At 41.0% G+C, this 16,677-nt stretch overlaps 1 protein-coding gene across 1 annotated transcript in view; it reads right to left on the reverse strand.

The window, feature by feature from the left end:
- LOC120044380 (CAP-Gly domain-containing linker protein 2-like) overlaps window positions 1–16,216 on the reverse strand; it is a 67,074-nt gene extending 50,858 nt beyond the window's left edge. The window contains exons 1-2 of the mRNA XM_038989006.1: window positions 16,020–16,216; window positions 6,374–6,915 (exon numbers count right to left, since the gene is read on the reverse strand). Of these exons, the coding sequence (XP_038844934.1) occupies window positions 6,374–6,915; window positions 16,020–16,143 (666 nt within the window). The 5' untranslated portion in view covers window positions 16,144–16,216. The remainder of the gene's footprint in view (window positions 1–6,373; window positions 6,916–16,019) is intronic.
- Window positions 16,217–16,677: the final 461 nt, after the last annotated feature.

Raw genomic sequence — 16,677 nt, forward strand, 5'->3', positions numbered from 1 at the left:
TGTCATCATCACTGAGAGCCATCATGACTCTCAAAATTTACTTAACGCCATTTTTAAACAGACCCGGCAGAGCTCCATTGCTTTCTTTAATCATGCAGAGATGGGCAGCGTGGAGGTCTCGTCGTTGATTTTTGTGCTTTACAATGGTACTAATATTACAGTTGACCTGGAAGTATTACATTTTTTTAACGCTAAAATAAGGTAGTGTACGGAACACTGTGATGTACAGAACCAGCCATAATCACATACGACCGCATAAGCACGGAGCATTGTACACAGGTGTACGAAATACATATTAGGAACTCTGTCACCTCTCCTCCTCAGACCTCACCCTCAAGTATCAACCCTGCACTAGTCAAGTGTGGCCCCTCCTCTTCAACCCTTCTCACCTCTGCATTGGTCAGTTGTCAGCCCTGCTCTAGTCAAGCCTCACTTCTCCTTCTCACTCCTTACCCACAATAATAAATACCTTTTCCATTGGCCCGAAATACATGCTAAGAGCTGACAACCACAACAACAACAACACATGTAGAATTACAAGCTTAACTAGTGCAGGGTTGATACTTGACTAGGGGAGAGGTGAGGGTTGAAAAGGAGGAGTGACACTTTACCAGTGCAGAGTTGATACTTGACTAGGTGAGGGTTGAGGAGGAGGGGTGACACTTGACTAGAGCAGGGTTGATACTTGAGGGGTGAGGTCTGAGGAGGAAGACTGATGAAGTTATAATATGTATTCCGTACATTGCTGTTGATTTCACTTTGCACAAAGGCCAATAGCTCATCCAAGTCCGTGTGGTTCCTCCTTAATATTGTGAAGTAACTACAATGTTGTTGTTCCATCCTCAGTTTTCTCCTATCACAGCCATTAAACTCTGTAACTGTTTTAAAGTCACCATTGGCCTCATGGTGAAATCCCTGAGCGGTTTCCTTCCTCTCCGGCAACTGAGTTAGGAAGGACGGCTGTATCTTTGTAGTGACTGGGTGTATTGATACACCATCCAAAGTGTAATTAATAACTTCACCATGCTCAAAGAGATATTCAATGTCTGCTTTAGTTTTTTTTACTCATCTACCAATAGGTGCCCTTCTTCTTGAGGCATTGGAAAACCTCCCAGTTCTTTGTGGTTGAATCTGTGTTTGAAATTCACTGCTTGACTGAGGGACCTTACAGATACTTTTATGGGTTCTATTTTCAGCTGGCGTTAAGGTGGCGCTAGTGTCAAACGCATGTTCATTTGCAATTTCATCATGTAAAACTTGGTGCACTAACATTTTCCAGCCCTAACACCAGGTTCGGTAATTTACCTGTCTAACATCAGCAAGCATGTGCTCAGATGGGAGAGGTGGAAATATTTGAGATTTGTCCTTAAAAACATGATCCAAAGTTCTAATTTCAGGCAGCGCTGGTTGGGATATTTAAGACCAACCAAAATCTGGTGTTAGCTGTAACAGGCTGACTACACCGCTCGCGTCGCATGCGTTGCAAAATAAATGTAGACATACATGTTATTCAATTATTGCACCCACACTGCTCGCGCGCGCCAATGAGCGTCTGCGTTGCCAAAGGCTAAAATAGAAGTCAGTTCTATTTCTGACGCAGATCACGCTGCAAGTCCTGCCTCTCCCATCTCCTCATTGGTTTATAGAAGCAGCTACCTCCTCATTGGTTGCACCCACGTGGGTGACTGAAAGACGAACAAGGTCAGTGCCGGTAATGCACCTAATTTATGAAAGCTGCCAATAGCAATATAAAGTCAAGAGAAGAAAAAGCCTGGAAGGAGGAGAGATGACTTGAAACGATTCGGTTGACCGTTTTATGTGTGGAGTAATTGGCGGAGTAGAGGATTTTGTGCATTTCAGGTAAAATAACAACTCAATGTTTATATCCCAGGACAAATTAGCTAGCAACAGCAAGCTAGCTAAATAGGACAAATTAGCTAGCAAGTGCGTGCAAGCTAGCTAGCTAAATTGCCATAAATGTTTAATGCTTTTCGACCTGTCCCCAAATTAATATAATTGGTTCAGAGTTTGTTTTGATATTTTAACCTGCGTGTCGTGATCGCGTTTTGGGTGGGGGGACAAAATACATGTATGCACGAGGGCGCACGATGGCGCATGCGCGCAGCCGATTTGGGTTCCGTGTAACGCAGTTGGCTATGGCATGCATTTTGACGGCGGAAATTAACTTCTCTTGGGTAGGGGGCAGCATTCGGAATTTTGGATGAAAAGCATGCCCAAATTAAACTGCCAGCTACTCATCCCCAGAAGATAATACACCTCTGCTGTTTTCAACCAAGATCTCAGCAATCACTGCCTCATTACCTGCGTCCGTTATGGGTCCGCGGTCAAACTCTCCCTAAAACACTTCTGCGAGCAGGCCTTTCTAATCGACCTGGCCCAGGTATCTTAGAAGGATATTGACCTCAACCCGTCAGTAGAGGATGCCTGGATGTTCTTTAATTAACTTCTCTAGGATAGGGGGCAGCATTTTCACGATTGGATGAAAAGCATACCCAAATTCAACTGCCAGCTACTCATCCCCAGAAGATAAGATATGCATATTATTACTAGATTTGGATAGAAAACACTCTGAAATTTCTAAAACTGTTTGAATCATGTCTGTGAGTAAAACAGAACTTATTTAGCAGGCGAATGCCCGAGGACAAACCATTCAGATATTATTTTTTTTGAGGTCACTCTCTTTTCAATGAGTTTTCATTGGGAAACCAGATTTATAAGGGAACTTCTTGCAGTTCCTACCACTTCCACCGGATGTCAACATTCTTTAAAATTGGTTGAGGTTATTCCTTTGTGTAATGAAGAAGTACGGCCATCTTGAAGGAGGGTCACTCGAAGTGTCCTGTTTGTTAGAAGCCGTGACCAGAAAGGTGGTTTTAATTGGTTTTAATCCTGTATTGAACACAGATCATCCCGTCTTCAATTTTGTCGATTATTTACGTTAATAAATACCTAAAGTTGTATTACAAAAGTAGTTTGACATTTTTTGGCAAAGTTTACAAGTAACCTTTGAGATATTTTGTAGTCGCGTTTCACAATTTGGAACCGGTGTTTTTCTGGATCAAACGCGCCAACTAAATGGACATTTTGGATATATATCGACGGAATTAATCGAACAAAAGGACCCTTTGTGATGTTTACGGGACATATTGGAGTGCCAACAACAGAAGCTCGTCAAAGGTAAGGCATGAATTATATTTTTATTTCTGCGTTTTGTATCGCGCCTGCAAGGTTGAAATATGCTTCTCTCGCTTTGTTTACAATGGTGCTATCCTCAGACAATTGCATCGTTTGCTTTCGCCGAAAAGCCTATTTGAATTCTGACATGTTGGCTGGATTCACAACCAGTGTAGCTTTAATTTGGTATCTTTCATGTGTGATTTAATGAAAGTATGATTTTTATAGTAATTTTATAGTAATTAATTTGAATTTGGCGCTCTGCATTTTCTCTGTCTTTTTGCCAAGTGAGACCGTAGCGTCCCGCCTAAACTCAGATTTTTGGATATAAATATGAACTTTACCGAACAAAACATACATGTATTGTGTAACATGAAGTCCTATGAGTGTCATCTGATGAAAATCATCAAAGGTTAGTGATTAATTTTATCTCTATTTCTGCTTTTTGTTATTCCTCTCTTTGGCTGGAAAAATGGCTGTCTTTTTCTGTGACTTGGCTCTAACCTAACATAATCGTTTGGTGTGCTTTCGTCGTAAAACCTTTTTGAAATCGGACACTTTGGCTGGATTTACAACAAGTGTATCTTTAAAATGGTATAAAATACTTGTATGTTTGAGGAATTTAAATTATGGGATTTCTGTTGTTTTGAATTTGGCGCCCTGCAGTTTCACTGGCTGTTGACGAGGTGGGACGCTACCGTCCCACATACCCTAGTGAGGTTAAGCCTATCCAAGTGTATTTAGACATAGCCTATTGAAAAGTTGTTGTTTCATTTTGATTAGAATTTGAATTGAATTACTCACACTATTTTTTGTGAATTTAATCTTGCTTATTGACAACATTTGGCATGTCCATGCTAAGCCATAATGCAATTTACAGCAGGCCTAGCCCCTATATCAGTGTGAATGCTACAGTTGAAGTTGGAAGTTTACATACACTAAGGTTGGAGTCATTAAAACTTGTTTTTCAACCACTCCACAAATTTCTTGTTAACAAACTATAGTTTTGGCAAGTCGGTTAGGACATCTACTTTGTGCATGACAAGTAATTTTTTCAACAATCGTTTACAGACAGATTATTTCACTTATAATTCACTGTATCACAATAGTAAAACTGCATAAGTGTGGCTCTCCACCTTCTGGAGAACCGAGTTTTGAACTCAGTGGAATTCAAGTATGATAGCTAAGGAGATGGAGAAAACACCTGTCTCTGGATTACATCTTCAAACTAAGAGCAACCATGGCATCCGACAGGAGAGGCGTCCATCCATGATGTATACGGGTAAGATAGTCTAGCTAGCTACATTTTCAGATATTGGTTAGCTATCTGCAGATTCATACAGGGTAGTAATGTCATGAGTTGTGATTCTGGTTCATTGTTTAGCTGGCTAGCTACATGTCTTAACAAAAGACTCCACTATGCAAGTATCCATTTCAATAGAATGTCACTGCGACAACTGTTGATAGACGCTGGTTAGCTACCTGCAGATTCATGCAGGGTAGTAACGTCATGAGTTTTGATTATGGTTCATTGTTTAGCTAACTAGCTACATGTCTTAACAAAAGACTCCACTGTGCAAGTAACCATTTCGGGTGCATTATTAAATTCAGTCTGGCCATCTACTCCGATTTCAGAGCACTCTCATCTGAGAGTACCAGAGCGTAGAATAACTGTTGAATTTACGATTGCAGAACACCTGTTGAATATGGCCGTGTCTGTCACGGCCGTCGAAAGAAGAGGACCAAAGCGCAGCGTGGTGTGCGTACATTTTCCTTTATTATGGAATGACGCCAACAAAACAAGAAACAAAATAAACAACCGTGAAGCTTACGAGGGCTAAGTGCCACTAACACAAGTTAACTACCCACAAACACAGGTGGGAAAAAGGGCTGCCTAAGTATGATTCCCAATCAGAGACAACGATAGACAGCTGTCCCTGATTGAGAACCATACCCGGCCAAAACATAGAAACACAAAATCATAGAAGTAAAGGACATAGAATGCCCACCCAAATCACACCCTGACCAAACCAAAAGGAGACATAAAAAAGGCTCTCTAAGGTCAGGGCGTGACAGTGTCAGTAAACGTTGGCAAAAAAAGCATCATTCAATTGTTGCCAGCAGCACAGTTACAGTCACCAATGCTCTGGATAACATGAAAACAGCCTAACCATCCCTGCTAGGGTGAGTAAAATGGTAAGAGTTTGGGTGGGGGCTCAAGCTTAAGAGGGTGTGAACGATGCTGAATGGGTGTAGACAAAGAAGAGCTCTCCAGTAGGTATCAAAACATTCAAAGGCCATTTCCTCAAAAGTGAGGTTACAAGTTTATCAACTTTCAAAGCAGAATTACCTTTCCATTATTTCTCAAATGTAGTGAATGATATACCATGTTGTAGCTCTGTGTCTGTTTTTATCCAATGTAAAAAAAACACTATTTCAAATTTTGCTACATAAGACCGAATCAAGGTGGTCGGTCAAACATGAAGTGATGGCGGCGGATGAATGGTACAACAATGGGCCTCAGGATCTCGTCACTGTATCTCTGTGCATTCAAATTGCCATCGATAAAATGCAATTCTGTTCATTGTCCGTAGCTTTTGCCTGCCCATATCATGTCCCCACCTCCACAATGGGGTACTCTGTTCACAACGTTGACATTAGCAAACTGCTTTCCCACACAACGCCATCTGTCCGGTACAGTTGAAACCAGTATTCATCTGTGAAGAGCACACTTCTCCAGCGTGCCAGTGGCCATCGAAGCTGAGCATTTTCCCACTGAAGTTGGTTACAACGCCAAACTGCAGTCAGATCAAGACCCTGGTGAGGACGACGAGCATGCAAATGAGCATCCCTGAGACGGTTTCTGACAGTTTGTGCAGAAATTCTTTGGTTGTACAAACCCACAGTTTCATCAGCTGTCCGGGTGGCTGGTCTCAGACACAAAATTTGAGAGAAATAAGCTATTTTTGCATTTAGAAAAATTCTGGGATCTTTTATTTCAGTTCATCAAACATGGGACCAAAAATGTACATGTTGCGTTTATATTTGTGTTCAGTATACTTGACCTAGAAACTATGTCTGAACCATACTGGTAACCCAACACTATATGTGTGTGTGTGTGTGTGTGTGTGTGTGTGTGTGTGTGTGTGTGTGTGTGTGTGTGTGGACATGGACTCACCAGCACGCGGTCTCCCACTCGAAGGTCCTTATCCCCGCCTTTCTTGACCGAGCCGCTGTCGGACATGTTGGAACCTGACTCGTTACCCGTCTTCACCGAACTGTTGAGCATGCCTTCCCTGAGTGGCATAACCACGCGCTGACCAGCGGGCGAAGCCCCGTTGACGCCATGGAGCGTCAGGTTCTGAGCCGTCAGGGAATCAGCAGAGTGGCCGTCGCTCCCTTCGCCCACCGGTTGCCTGGTGAGCTTGGAGGGGCGCGTGAAGATGCCCTGGTGTGGCTGGCACTCAAAGTAGCGCACGCCGCCCACAGAGCCGTCATTTTTGCCCAACAGGTCATTGAGGACCACCCCAGCCCACTGTCCCGGGGCGAACTGGGTTTCACCCAGGTAGGCGATGACGCCCGGTTTGACACCGTTGACCCAGACGCGTTCGCCAACTACGTAGTCCCCCAGGACGTCGTCCCCCACCTCTGATGTTTTGGAGCACGACTTCTCCGAGGCATTGCTGCTGGGGAGTGGGGAGGTCTGCTTGTGTGGGGAGTCTATGGAGGTAGAGAAAGAGAGTATGAGATCATGTAGGCTACAATCATGGAATTCCTATTTACATTCATTACTATTGTAGACAGAGTATATGTTACAATCAGATAATTCCTATATTCATTCAAATGGACATGGATCTACAGTATGGCTTTAATTACAATGATGAAGAGCAGTGCATGCCATAGGAACAAAAGTGCTGAAGAGGGGAGAGTAAAGGCGATACATACAGGTCTACAAACAAACAATGAGAAAAATAATAAACTCAACAGCGTAGCTTGTCTATAGGATTAATATTTTGTGTTGTATGCAGGTTACAGTCCAGTTTTCTCATGCATGGACACAAACTGCTGAAATAAGGAATTCAGTCATAATAGAAATGTAGAAGATCTATAATAGTGATGCGTGGGTTTGACGGGTTTAGGGTCCTGAAATATTGAATGGATGAAGAGCGGGTGGGTGGCGGGCACGTTGACTAAAGAGAAAACAATGCATTCGAAATCCAGTCACTCAAGCATCTATTTATCCAATTTCGTCATATCACATCACAAAACGGCGTTTATGCGAGGTTAGCCATTACTCTACTTCCTAATGAAAACTGTGTCTGTGAGATTATCTCTCATGTAATGATGACTTGACCGGTGCTTTGCTGTTTGACACATGATGTTTAGATGAGCACTATCCATTCTGGTGAGAGAGACACAAGCTGTTAACTGTAGCAAGGAAGCTAAGCTGTGTGTGTATGTGTGTGTGTGTGTGTGTGTGTGTGTGTGTGTGTGTGTGTGTGTGTGTGTGTGTGTGTGTGTACGGTTGGTGCCAGGACCGTCTCTCTGAAACCCAAACAGTGGGGGAGGGGGCCCAATGGCTGTTTTTATGCCTCAATTGCTCCCATATGTTGTGAGACCGATAGACTTGGTTGCAAAACGGGTACTACATTGAACAAAAGAATGTGGGTTTTAGCATGATAATTCAGTTTTGAAACTTAATGGGGTCTTACAATGGCATTTATGGAGGTACAGAGCCTTCAGAAAGTATTAACACCCCTTGACTTTTTCCACATGTTGTTGTGTTACTGCCTGAATTTAAAGTTATTACATTTAGATTTTGTGTTACTGACCTACACACAATACCCCATAATGTCAAAGTGGAATTTGTGTTTTTATAATTTTTTACCAATTAATACATCTGAAATGTTTTAAGTAAGTTTTAAGTATTCAACCCCTTTGTTATGGCAAGCCTAAATAAGTTCAGGAGTAAAAATGTGCTTAACAAGTCACATAATAAGTTGCATGGACATAATAGTGCAATAATAGTGTTTAACGTGATTTTTGAATGACTACCTCATCTCTGTACCCCACACATATGATTATCTGTAAGGTCCCTCAGTTGAGATGTGTATTTCAAACACAGATTCAACCACAAAGACCAGGGAGGTTTTCCAATGCATCTATTGGTACATGGATAAAACATTTTAAAGCAGACATTGAAATTCCCTTTGAGCATGGTGAAGTTATTAATTACACTTTGGATTTCGTATCAATACACGCAGTCACTACAAAAATACAGGTGTCCTTTCTAACTCAGCTGCCGGAGAGGAAGGACACTGCTCAAAAAACAGTTACTATTATAGAAAACGGAGGATGGACCAACATTGTAGTTACTTCACAATACTAACCTAAATATTCAAAAACATGCATCCTGTTTGCAATAAGGCACTAAAGTAAAACTGCAACACATTAGGCAAAGAAATGCACTTTATGTCCTGAATACAAAGTGTTTTGTTAGTGGCATATCCAACACAACACATCACTGAGTACCACTTCATATTTTCAAGCATGGTGGTGGCTGCATCATGTTATGGGTATACTTGTCATCGGCAAGGACTAGGGAGTAAAAAAATCACAAAAAAACAAAACAGAATAGAGCCAAGCACAGGCAAAATCCTACAGAAATACCTGGTTCAATCTGCTTTCCAACCGACACTGGGAGACAAATTCACCTTTCAGCAAGACAATAACCTAAAACACAAGGCTAAATATACACTGAAGTTGCTTACAAAGACAACATTGAATGTTTCTGAGTGGCCTAATTACAGTTTGGACTTAAATTGGCTTGAAAATCTATGGCAATACTTGAAAATGGCAGTCTAGCAATGATCAACAACCAACTTGACAGATCTTGAAGAATTAAAAAATAATAATGTGCAAATATTGTACAATCCAGGTGTGCAAAGCTCTTAAGAGACTGACACATAAAGACTCACAGCTGTAATCGCTGCCATAGGTGATTCTAACATGTATTGACTCAGGGGGTTGAATACTTATGTCATCAAGATATATTAGTATTTTTTTTTTCTCTTTTACAACGTTTCTTCCACTTTGACATTAGAGTATTTTGTATAGATCGTTGAGATAATTAAATCCATTTTAATCCAACCTTGTAGCACAACAAAATGTGGAAAAAGTCAAGGGGTGTGAATACTTTCTGAAGGCACTGTATTGTATGTTCCCCCGCAGGAATGTAACATTCACCACTTAGAAAACATTTTGTATTGTACAATGTGTTTTACGTTAATTCATTAGAAATCTATACACTGTAATTGCATGAATGAAGAGTGATTATAACGTCAATCTTGATGGGTTTCAGAATACAATAATGTTGTACATTAAACAAAACAAAATCAAACAATGTCATTAAGGCAACTGTATTTTGATGCCAACACAAAATACACACTTTTAAGTGTAATGGGTGTTAATCATAAGTGTAATGGGTGTTTCAGCAGGTATCTAAGTAGGAAAAACATCCGTATCTAGCTTGTGTGACGATTCAAGCAGCACTGATAAATCAAACTCTAGTCTTTCTTGACAAAGACTAGGATATGCTGGATGAAACCCTGTCTACGTCCCAAATGGCAACCTATTCCGTATGTAGTGCAGCGCTACTTTTGGCAAGGACCCATAGGGCTCTGGTAAAAAGTAGTGCACTATTTGGGGAATTTGGAGCCATTTGGGACACTGCCCCTGCTTCCAACAGCTACTCTTTCTGGCCATAACTAATGTGTGTTTGAAAAGGCCTATTAAATCTGAACTTCCACTATATTTGGGATTCTTATAGAAAAGGGCATAGCCTACGATTTTCAGAAGCTAGTGTACATTAAATTGTCATTATAACCCCAAATAAAGTGATTTATAATGAGACAATGAAAGTCACTTGTACCCTTCATATTTCAAGTTATTATACCTCCAAAACACAGATACTTTTTTTTACCAAACAAAGCTTTGCACATCGGCCACATGACAATGAGGACAATGTACTGTGAGGTCATGTGTGTGTACTATGCAGTATGTTTGTGTTGGTGTGTATGTGTGAAGTAATAAAGTGTGTGCAGTAGCATGTGCTGTATGTAATATCATGTGCTGTAGCAGGGGGTATGGGTGTGTGAGCATGCTCCTGCTTGTGCATGTTGTGTGTATCACATGTGTGAGCTTTGTCAACACCATGGCCCTGTGCCACATCACTGGGCCAACACAGAGAAGAACCCTACCCACCCCCTTCTCCCTCTACAAGTCCCAGCCAGACAAACAAGCATGCACCAAAAAAGACAGGCGCAGTGCTAGTCCAAGTGGCTGGGTTGCCGGGGCAACGGAAGATCGAGGGGAAAATGAGGCGGGCAGGAGGAAGAGCAAGAACACAGGCCTCACTTTCACTATTGTGCCTAGCCACCTCCCACCACCATCTGAATCCAACTATTCAAACCAGCCCTACACAATCACCCCACCACAACTCCTTAGAACACCCCCTCCCTCTCCCTCACACTCACTCGCTCTTCCCTTGCTCTCTCCCTCTTCATCTCTCTCTTTCTCTCTCTCTCTCTCTCTCTCTCTCTCCGATTGAGAACTGAAAGCTTTCAGAGACTTAAGTCCAATAAGTGAAGTTGAACATTTCTTTGGCTTCCCTAATAATAAACTGATGTTAATTCCTTATAAAAAATACTATAGCTAATGTGTAGCATTCACGGTTGAGGGTGTCACACCCTGGCCTTATCTTTATTTTCATTATTATTTTAGTTAGGTCAGGGTGTGACATGGGAAAGTTTGTGTGTTTTTGTATTGTCTAGGGTGTTGTATGGTTTAGGGGGTTTAGTAGAGTAGATGGTTTAGTGTTCAGTGTAGGTGTCTAGGAAAGTCTATGGTTGCCTGAATTGGGTCTCAATTAGAGACAGCTGGTTATTGTTGTCTCTGATTGGGAGCCATATTTAAGGCAACCATAGGCTTTAGCTGTTTTTGTGGGTAATTGTCTATGTGTAGTGTTTGTGTCAGCACTATCAGTATTTATAGCTTCACGGTCGTCTGTTTGTTGTTTCGTTTTCCTTCTTATAATAAAGAGAAGATGTATTTTTCACACGCTGCGCCTTGGTCCTCTCTCTCTCCCTTTGACGATCGTGACAGAGGGGCTGATTTTAAGGACAGTGGGAGAAGGAGAGACTAGGACTAGGATTTTAGGGGCGATACCTAAACACTTTTCTCTCTGTTATGATTCTTTGTTTCGACAGTTACAAGGACATGACCTCTAAAGCTAGAACCACTGGGAGCAGTTATGAGGTAATACCATGTCAGCTTTTATGAGATTGACAAAAGATTTTTAGCAGGGTTGGGTCATTCCATTTCAATTCAGTCAATTTAATTTTCAAGGAAATTCTCCTAAATGCTTCTCTATAACCAAGATTCCATCCTGTAAAGTACACGTTGGATGAAAAATGTCACGACAGGTCTGTTGGAAAGAGCAAATTTGTCTAAACTTTCTAAATGTTGACAAAACAAAATACACTAGACAGGGTGGGATCTTTTTGTGTCTGTTAAATATATTATGCAAGAAATGGAGGTGGAAACGCCTTTATGTGCAAATATTTACAGTATAACCATCATATTGAAGTAAACTTGGAGTGGCGCGATGATATGTTGCGTGGTCCTCCCACTCCGTCTCCGGGAAGCAAGCAGTAAAATAAGTAATGATGAACTTGAAAGGGTGGAGAATGTGCAAGGTGATGAGCTTGATGCTGCTTTCCAATAAATATTGAGGGTCTTATTCTGGTGACATGATGATAGATGCTTGGCTGCCGTTTGACAAATAAAAAGAATCTGGCTCTTATCCATAATCTCATCAAGTAGGTAGCCTACACGCACTGTATCTGCGAGTTGTTGGCTAGACCGCACTTGCCAAGACCAGAGTGGGCTTTTTTTTGAACATGCGATGAAAACCCATTTAACTTGTATTTTTGATTTGTAGGTGGGAATTTAAACGCCACAGTTATTTTTATGTTCACTATGTTATCACACACAGCCTGTAATCTGCAAAAAGTTAATTTGATGGAAACACGTCTGGTGGGAAAATGCGCATATTGTTTTTATGTAGATTTTAGAATATTCATATAAAAAGCTGTCACCAATTGGATGGAAACCTAGCTTATGAGAACATTTTTTAATTGGAATTTCAGTCTACTCCCTGAATTGACTGAATTGAAATTGAATTTACCACAACCCAGATTTGTTGTCCCTAATACAGTTGAAGTCGGAAGTTTACATACAGTACACTTAGGTTGGAGTCATTAAAACTCGTTTTTCAATCACTCCACAATTTTCTTGTTAACAAACTATAGTTTTGGCAAGTCGGTTAGGATATCTACTTTGTGCATGACAAGTAATTTTTCCAACAATTGTTTACAGACATATTATTTCACTTATAATTCACTGTATCACAATTCCAGTGGGTCAGAAGTTTACATACTGACTGTGCCTTTAAACAGCTTGGGAAATTCCAGAAAATTATGTCATTGCTTTAGAAGCTTCTGATAGGCTAATTGACATCAATTGAGTCAATTGGAGGTGTACCTGTGGATGTATTTCAAGGACTAGCTTCAAACTCAGTGCCTCTTTGCTTGACAACAGTGGGAAAATCAAAAGAAATCAGCCAAGATCTCAGAAAAAGATTGTAGACCTCCACAAGTCTGGTTTATCCTTGGGAGCAATTTCCAAACGCCTGAAGGTACCACGTTCATCTGTACAAACAATAGTACGCAATTATAAACACCATGGGACCACGCAGCTGTCATACCGCTCAGGAAGGAGACACGTTCTGTCTCCTAGAGATGAACGTACTTTGGTGCGAAAAGTGCAAATCAATCCCAGGACAGCAAAGGACCTTGTGAAGATGCTGGAGGAAACAGGTACAAAAGTATCTATATTCACAGTAAAATGAGTCCTATATCGACATAACTGAAAGGCCACTCAGCAAGGAAGAAGCCACTGCTCCAAAACTGGCATAAAAAAGCCAGACTACGGTTTGCAACTGCACATGGGGACAAAGATCGTACTTTTTGGAGAAATGTCCTCTGGTCTGATGAAACAAAAATAGAACTGTTTGGCCATAATCACCATTGTTATGTTTGGAGGAAAAAGGGGGAGGCTTGCAAGCCGAAGAACACCATCCCAACCGTGAAGCACGGGGGTGGCAGCATCATGTTGTGGGGGTGCTTTGCTGCAGGAGGGACTGGTGCACTTCACAAAATAGATGGCATCATGAGGTAGGAAAATTGTGGATATATTGAAGCAACATCTCAAGACATCCGTCAGGAAGTTAAAGCTTGGTCGCAAATGGGTCTTCCAACTGGACAATGACCCCAAGAATACTTCCAAAGTTGTGGCAAAATGGCTTAATGACAACAAAGTCAAGGTATTGGAGTGGCCATCACAAAGCCCTGACCTCAATCCTATAGAAAATGTGTGGGCAGAACTGAAAAAGCATGTGCGAGCAAGGAGGCCTACAAACCTGACTCAGTTACACCAGCTCTGTCAGGAGGAATGGGCCAAAATTCACCCAACTTATTGTGGGAAGCTTGTGGAAGGCTATCCGAAACGTTTGACCCAAGTTAAACAATATAAAGGCAATGCTACCAAATACTAATTGAGTGTGTGTAAACTTCTGACCCACTGGGAATGTGATGAAAGAAATAAAAGCTGAAATAAGCTGAAATAAATAGGCAAATAATAGGCAAATAAACAAATAATACAATAAATAATTCTCTCTACTATTATTCTGACATTTCACATTGTTAAAATACAGTGGTGATCCTAACTGACCTAAAACAGGGAATATTTACTGGGATTAAATGTCAGGAATTGTGAAAAACTGAGTTGAAATGTATTTGTGAAAAACTGAGTTTAAATGTATTTGGCTAAGGTGTGTGTAAACTTCCGACTTCAACTGTATGTTGGTGCACCATTATATATAATCACAATATATTTCTAAATGGAAAAAGTAGCCTTTTGGTATTGAAATCCAAGGAGGATGAACATAGGGACAGGACAACAAGAGGATATTATCTAGGCCTGCCTGCTTATTATCAAATCAATTGGACCTCAATAAAGGGAAGAATATGTACTGTATTATAGCACCAATCAACAACAGAAAAAATGGCAATGATCTTGAACTAAAAAGGAAATTAGAGCATGGCTTTTAGTACACAAATGGAAATTTGATGACCAAACAGCTATTCACTCAACAGCCCTAACCTGATTCTCTGTGTGAGAGGGACTTGAAGTAGGCCGATATACTAAGCCCTACCTCTACCGACGAAAGATACTTCCTTTTTATATAAATAAAGCATTGCTAATATTGCTTACAACATATATTCATATTGTGTTACATATTCATATTGTGTTACAAAACTGTGCATGGAGAGAGGCATTTTACCAACATTCAATAACTAAGATAATTCACACGACTTAGTAATTTGAAACAATATTAGTCCTACATCCCTTAAAATAACTATATATTGATAGGTAATTATGCATAATCTATTGGTAGTTATACTTACAACATACACTAACACTGCACTGCAAAATAGTCCTTTTGAAGAAAGAACAAAAAATAAATAAAAAACATATGCACTGTCAAAGGCATTACTGCAATGCCTGATTCTCATTTACCCACGACTGTACTTCCTGTGTTTTTCTCTTTCCTTTCCTTTGCTCACAACATTCCACCATGACACAGCTGCCTCTGATTGAACTCTCCCATACAGGCTAATGAAAATAACAAGACAGCAGAAGCAGCCCAGACTCCCCCAGACAGTGTTTGGCCTACCGTAGGCTAATATCAGCCGAGTGCAGCTGGGAGGGAGAGTCTAGCTGTAATTTTGCAGAAAGCTGCGCCAGTGTTACACACGCATCTGTGGCGTTAGGTCACAGGTTAGCGTTTTTCGTCATGACTCTTGTTCTGGAGGCAGTTCTGCAGAGTGGTCAGTAGCTCGTACAGCCACAAAATCATAAAATCTAACTGTAAACCTAACCCTAACCTTAACCACACTGCTAACCCTAACCTTAAATTAAGACTAAAAAGCTTTTTTTTTAAAGGCTAATTTTTACAATATAGCCAATTTTGACTTTACAGCTGGCCTATTTAAGGGGAAATTGCTCAGTTCTGCCCAGGACAAGACTCATGACAACAAACTCAATCCTGCCTAGGGTCTGGGCTTGTTATGTGATCTAAAACCGGGAATAACGTAAATCTCCTATTTCTGTTGGCTTTGCACAACATCTGGGTAGATGGAGAGTAGGTTTCGGATTTGTCATGGTGGTAGACAAATATGGTTTAGTACTAAGATGTCATCTCCCGTGAATCACAACAAAGTCACCTACAACAGTGATTCTCAACCTGGGGTGCCAATACCCCTAAGGGTACCTGGCATATCCACAAGGGGTACTTGAGAAGACTCATAAGAACACCGGCCTAATGATCAGTTGCACATGAAGGGGTACTTCGGACAAAGCAAAATGTGATTGGGGCTACAGTAACCAAAAAACATTTTTAAACTCTGACCTAAAGCATAATACTGTACCTAGTGCCCTGATTTTTTTCTGACAACATGAGCTGACCAGGAAAAACTCAGGGCCCTGACAACAAACAAACAATCAATTACAACAATCAAGGAATCGCTGGTCACTTCCAATGATGAAATGCCACCATGATTGATCGGCTAACTAAGCGATAGGAAATCCACTCTCTTCCTGAGAGTCTAGAGGAAGTCTTGAAGTGTGAAGAAGTGACTTACTGTCTTTATGGCTCACAGTGCCGGAAGCAGATCCCCCAGCAGACGTTCGTCCCACGGGGCCAGGGGAGTGCTTTGGGCCCCTGCCAGGGATCTTCAGTCCACTGGACTTCAGCATGTTCATCATGTACAGGGGAGATGTGCAGGGATGAGAAAGTCCCAATCAAGGCTTTCGGTTTGAGGCACTAGAAATCGGAATGGTGGCAATCTCTCTCCATTTTAGCTGTGGAGATGGGTGGAAGCATCAAAGTGTATTAGTGATGACGCTAGCTTTATCCATCTGTAAAGGACAATTAGGTTCATAGATACATTACAGGAACGTTCTGTGCTAGCTGGGTTCCTTGTTGAGAACTCCAGCCCTTTTAAAACATAAGCCATGTCAAGGTGTAGCAAGTATAGCCTATACTGTACTACTGTAAAGGCCTACACATTTAAATAATTGAGTGGTTCCTTTTCAATTTTTTAAAATTAACTATAGATAAGAAAACAATAGGCTCTATTTCTGATTTGGTTTATTAATCATCGTTGTTGATTCTCCTGAACTCTGGCCAATGGGCCTTAGTAAGTCAAATGTATAGTTGCAAGTGTGTTGTTGGTGAATTAATGCACATGGACTTAAATGTGTTCACTTTCACAAAAAGAGCTTCCCGTTTTGCCTCAA

The sequence above is a fragment of the Salvelinus namaycush genome, chromosome 3 (genome assembly GCF_016432855.1).
Source record: "Salvelinus namaycush isolate Seneca chromosome 3, SaNama_1.0, whole genome shotgun sequence".
Taxonomy (NCBI): Eukaryota; Metazoa; Chordata; class Actinopteri; order Salmoniformes; family Salmonidae; genus Salvelinus; species Salvelinus namaycush.